The sequence below is a fragment of the Bison bison genome, unplaced genomic scaffold (assembly GCF_000754665.1).
Source record: "Bison bison bison isolate TAMUID 2011002044 unplaced genomic scaffold, Bison_UMD1.0 scf7180017864236, whole genome shotgun sequence".
Taxonomy (NCBI): Eukaryota; Metazoa; Chordata; class Mammalia; order Artiodactyla; family Bovidae; genus Bison; species Bison bison.
This window is the reverse complement of record NW_011494808.1, coordinates 533,887-538,998: the sequence shown is the minus strand read 5'-3', so window position 1 is coordinate 538,998 and position 5,112 is coordinate 533,887. Positions and strand designations below refer to the sequence as shown.

General features: G+C 40.9%; 1 protein-coding gene across 1 annotated transcript in view; it reads right to left on the bottom strand.

Moving 5' to 3' along the window:
• Positions 1 to 5,112, bottom strand: part of ADAM18 (ADAM metallopeptidase domain 18) — a 108,635-nt gene that overhangs the window by 28,485 nt on the left and 75,038 nt on the right. Inside the window, exon 15 of the mRNA XM_010846438.1 lies at positions 1,961 to 2,066. Coding sequence (XP_010844740.1) covers positions 1,961 to 2,066 — 106 coding nt within the window. The remainder of the gene's footprint in view (positions 1 to 1,960; positions 2,067 to 5,112) is intronic.

Genomic DNA, 5,112 nt, shown 5'->3' with positions numbered 1-5,112 from the left:
CCAAATTTTCTGGCATATTGAGTGCAGCACTTCCACAGCATCATCTTTCAGGATTTGAAATAGCTCAATGGGAATTCCATCACCTCTACTAGCTTTGTTCATAGTGATGCTTTCTAAGGCCCACTTGACTTCACATTCCAGGATGTCTGGCTCTAGGTCAGTGATCACACCATCATGATTATCTGGGTCGTGAAGATCTTTTTTGTCAGTTCTTCTGTGTATTCTTGCCACCTCTTCTTAATATCTTCTGCTTCTGTTAGGTCCATACCATTTCTGTCCTTTATCGAGCCCATCTTTGCATGAAATGTTCCCTTGGTATCTCTAATTTTCTTGAAGAGATCTCTAGTCTAGTCAAGGCTATGGTTTTTCCAGTAGTCATGTATGGATGTAAGAGTTGGACTGTGAAGAAAGCTGAGTGCTGAAGAATTGATGCTTTTGAACTGTGGTGTTGGAGAAGACTCTTGAGAGTCCCTTGGACTGCAAGGAAATCCAACCAGTCCATTCTGAAGGAGATCAGCCCTGGGTGTTCATTGGAAGGAACGATGCTAAAGCTGAAACTCCAGTACTTTCGCCACCTCATGCAAAGAGTTGACTCATTGAAAGACTCTGATGCTGGGAGGGATTGGGGGCAGGAGGAGAAGGGGACGACAGAGGATGAGATGGCTGGATGGCATTACCGACTCGATGGACGTGAGTTTGAGTGAACTCCGGGAGTTGGTGATGGACAGGGAGGCCTGGTGTGCTGCAATTCATGGGGTCGCAAAGAGTTGGACACCTCTGAGCAAAACTGAAATGAACTGAACTGAATGTCTTGTCTGTCTTTGGTATTTGGGAAATGCTGGCATTGAAAAATTATTTTGGAAGTGTTCTCTTCTAATTTTTGGAAGATTTTAATTAATTCTTTTTTTTAATGTTTGGTAGAATTCACCAGTGGACTTGTTCATTTGGAAGTTTTGATTGCCAGTTCAATCACCTTATTTGTTATTAGTCAGTTCAGATTTTCTATATAGTGTATACAGTATACTCTAGTACTTCTCTCTTCAGGGAGAAACAGGGTAGTGGACATTTTTGCCTTCTCCTTCTGTACGTGGGCTGGGGGTATAGCATCAGAGTGTGTATGTGTAGGGGTGCTCCTATGTCCATTAAGAAGTGCTTAACTGACAGTCACAATTTGTGGGACTCATTAATGGAAGTGCTATTGACTAACAGTGTCAAGTAGTTTGGAAACCTGTTCCCTGGGTGTTAACTGCAAAAACTGTTGTGCAGACATGTGTATAAGCTTCCAGCAGGCAATACTGGTGATTTGGATTAGGCGACAGGGAGATGCTAGAGGAGGAGACTGCTGGCATTCCAAGTCTCTGGGCAGGATTAAATCAGAAACTTTTAAAATTAGAAGGCTGACCCTCAGTCAACAGCTTTTAAAGTATGCATATGGACTCTTTTCCAGGTAAGACAAGGAGATGAGCATTTTTGTCTGCTCCTTCTAAGAACTCCTTTGTTTGCTACATTCCTGTGGGGTTTGTGAATGGAAGTCTCTTTGGGTATCAGAGTCAGGTGGCCTGGGGACCTGACTCTCAGGCAGCAACGCAAAAGCTAGGGTGTAGAAATGTGCACCACTTCCTTATAGGGATAGACTGGTGACTTGGAGTGGGCTACAAAAAGATGGCAGGGAAGGTGTCTCTCAGTTTAGGAGATGAGTGATTCCATCTGTTCCCTCTGCACTGAGCCCACTTTCTACCTTCAGTAATAAACAGCAAACTTTTCTTAGTCTCCTTATTAACAGGGAAAAAAAATTTAAGAAAAAAAGAGAACTAAATTGAATAAAAGGAAAATATACATAATGTTATTTGAAAATATTCTCCAGATAACACAATTTATTGTCCATTACTATTTAGTGTCTCTTGACAAGAAATAGAGGCATTTTATAACTCAATGAAACAGTCATTTTCTATATACATACTTTTGCTCACAAGGTAATGGCTGGGAATTTTTAAAACCACAGTTTCCAAAACTATTAGGCAAAGAATTAACTTCTTCAAAACAGGCAGATGGAGCACCTTGAGCACCTTAAAATGAAAAACATGTCCATTAAATTATTATTCTTAATGCAAATAAAATATTTGTTAATAAAAAGCTAATGAAACTCATGGCATAAACAAAAAAACTGTGGTGTTCGTCATGCTTTTTTTTTTTTCTCCTGTGTGTATCTTGTCAATGGGCTTCCCAGGTAGCTCTAATGGTAAAGAAACTTCCTGCCAACACAAGAGACATAAGAGACAGCAAGTTTGAGGACTGGGTTGGGAAGACTGCCTGGAGGAGGGCATGGCAACCCACACCAGTATTCTTGCCTGGAGAATCCCATGGGCAGAGAAGCCTAGAGGGCTATAGTCCATGGGGTCGAACAGAGTTGGATATCACTGAAGAGACTTAGCACACACCCTGTCAATGCAAATAGAAAGAAATGATTGTCTTATCTGATAGAAAATAGAAAATGATTATTTCTATGTAGAAAACATATCTTATAGTTAAAAACAATTTGCTTACCCCTCCCTGTGGGAATGCCTCTTTCCTAGTCCAATGTACATCAGGCTTGACCTTGTAACTTGCTCTATGTAATGAAATGAGCGATTTGAAACATCAGTTGGGGAAAAACCTTCAGAACTAGTAGATGGGGTGCCATATTCTTATCTTGCTTAATGCAAGATAAGCAAGATTTTAAGTAGAGGCTCTTTAAAGGCTCTTTAATCAGTTTGGGTGTCATAGTGAAAGCAGAGCAGAATATAGCAGAGTAATTGTATTAGATACATAAATCTCAGAGATTCAAGGTTCATTTCCATTTCAATAAACAGAAAGACTGGTACCTAGATGTGGAGTTCTACGGTAAAATTCACCTAAAGTGTGGCATTGTAATTGAACCCTGCCAGTAGATGGCAACGGAGAAGGCAATGGCACCCCACTCCAGTACTCTTGCCTGGCAAATCCCATGGATGGAGGAGCCTGGTAGGCTGCAGTCCCTGGGGTCGCTGTGAGTTGGACACTACTGAGAGGCTTCGCTTTCACTTTTCACTTTCATCATTGGAGAAGGAAATGGCAACCCACTCCAGTGTTCTTGCCTGGAGAATCCCAGAGACAGCGGAGCCCGGTGGGCTGCCGTCTATGGGGTCACACAGAGTCGGACACGACTGAAGCGACTTAGCAGCAGCAGCAGCAGCAGTAGATGGCAAGAAAGAGAGTAATGCTCTCTATGCAATGCTGAAACTTCTAGAGAAACTATCTTCTCAATAATTTAAAGGTAAATGTCTTTAGTGAGCTTACTTCCCTGCGCTAGGTGGTCAGGAAACAGAATGTGTCTTAATTACTCTTGACTGAATTTAACCAAATGGTGCAAGTAGTCAAGAAAGAGATAAGGCAAACTCAGAAAAAGAATCAGTTATTTCAGAAACAGGAATAAAAGAAAATAAAGTTCATCCTACAGACATTTGGGTGGATGATGACAGGTGCTAACTGATATAAACTGGAAAGTCATTATGTCCATTTGGTTGTTCTGTGCCTAATCCATGGTGAGTGGTATTTTTTGTTTGTTTGTTTATTTGTTTGTTTATTTGTTTTTTAGTGACTATTAGCCTGATGGATTAATACAAAGATCTTCACATTCTTGTTCATGTCCATGTGTCTATCCCAGAATTCTTGTCTATAATCTAATCTCTCTGCATCCAGGTTCACCACCAACCACCTTGGCCCTTTGTCACTGTCCATAAATACATCTATAATCCAATCTCTGAACATTTCTTCTTCATAGGAAATGAATGATCACATTGTCTAAATCTTTTAAGGCATCCTCCCAAATGAGACTGCAGCATGGCTACTATCTTTTTTCAATTTATAACCAGTTACTGAGCCAACACACCTATAAAATTAGCCTAGACTTATTCCTTCTGCATCCACCAGTCATAATGAAATCCCATGTATCCACTGGTAAGAGTCAAGGAGAAGCAAAGCTATAAGAGAGTAAAAAGACAAACTGTTCTAGATTTTCTGTTCATGAATTTTTCTTCTGCCTCTCTTTTTCTTGAGCTTGAATGTGGATGAATGTATGACTTCTAACTATCGAAACATCTGACTTAAGGGATTTGACATAACTGAGTTTATGATGAGTAGTTATCAGTGTATGATCACTGGATATCTGAAAGCCAGATTATTTATCTCTACAGGGGCCAGTAGTGTGCCCAAAGTTGTTTGTCAAGTTAGTGCAATTTTCTAAAATGTAGCTAGAATGGGCTTCCCCAGTGGTTCAGAGGGTGGTTCAGCACAGCTTTGCTTCAGGAGCCCCAGGGAACTACCCTGCTATTTTCCTAAGAAGCTTGGTAGAAGCACCACATGGCATTTATTTTTCTCATAACCCACATCTATAGTAATGTGTCTTCTGTGTTTTATGATTCAAAATACAGGGCTGTTTGCATTGCAGCTTAGATACGCTGCAGGGGCTTATTCTGTTTTTTTACCCGCCTCAATATTAGCAACATTTCATGTCACCTGGTAAATGAAATCAAGCAGCACTTCCCCATCTACTGCCTCTAGAACCCAAATAAGACTACCTTTGGGTACCGTACTTGTTTCTTTTCATATGAAATGCAAGATACATAGGGTTTGTCTTTTACTTTGCAGAGGGTGTCAGGTCATGCCCCTGATCACTGGACTCCTAAAACTTTACTGATATGATGGGTTCCTAAATATTCCTGCAGTGTATCTCCTGCCCTTTTGTAGCGCATGTATTTTACTTAGTCCTCCTATATTCTAGCTTGTTTAGTCACTAAGTGGTGATTGACTCTTTTGTGACCCCATGAACTATATCTTATATACTAGCCAACCAGGCTTGTCTGTCCATTCTGTCCAAGAATACTGGAGTGGGTTTCCTTCTGCAAGGGATCTTCCCAACCCAGTGACTGAACCTGCATCTTCTGCATGGCGGCAGGTTCTCTACCACTGAGTCACGAGGGAAGCCCATTCTAGCTACATTTTGCTTACCTAGACAGGTTAGTACAAAATCAGTGACAGTGCGGATCAACATGATCTTTTCTGGGAGGTCCAAATCTCTTCAACTACATGTGGCTG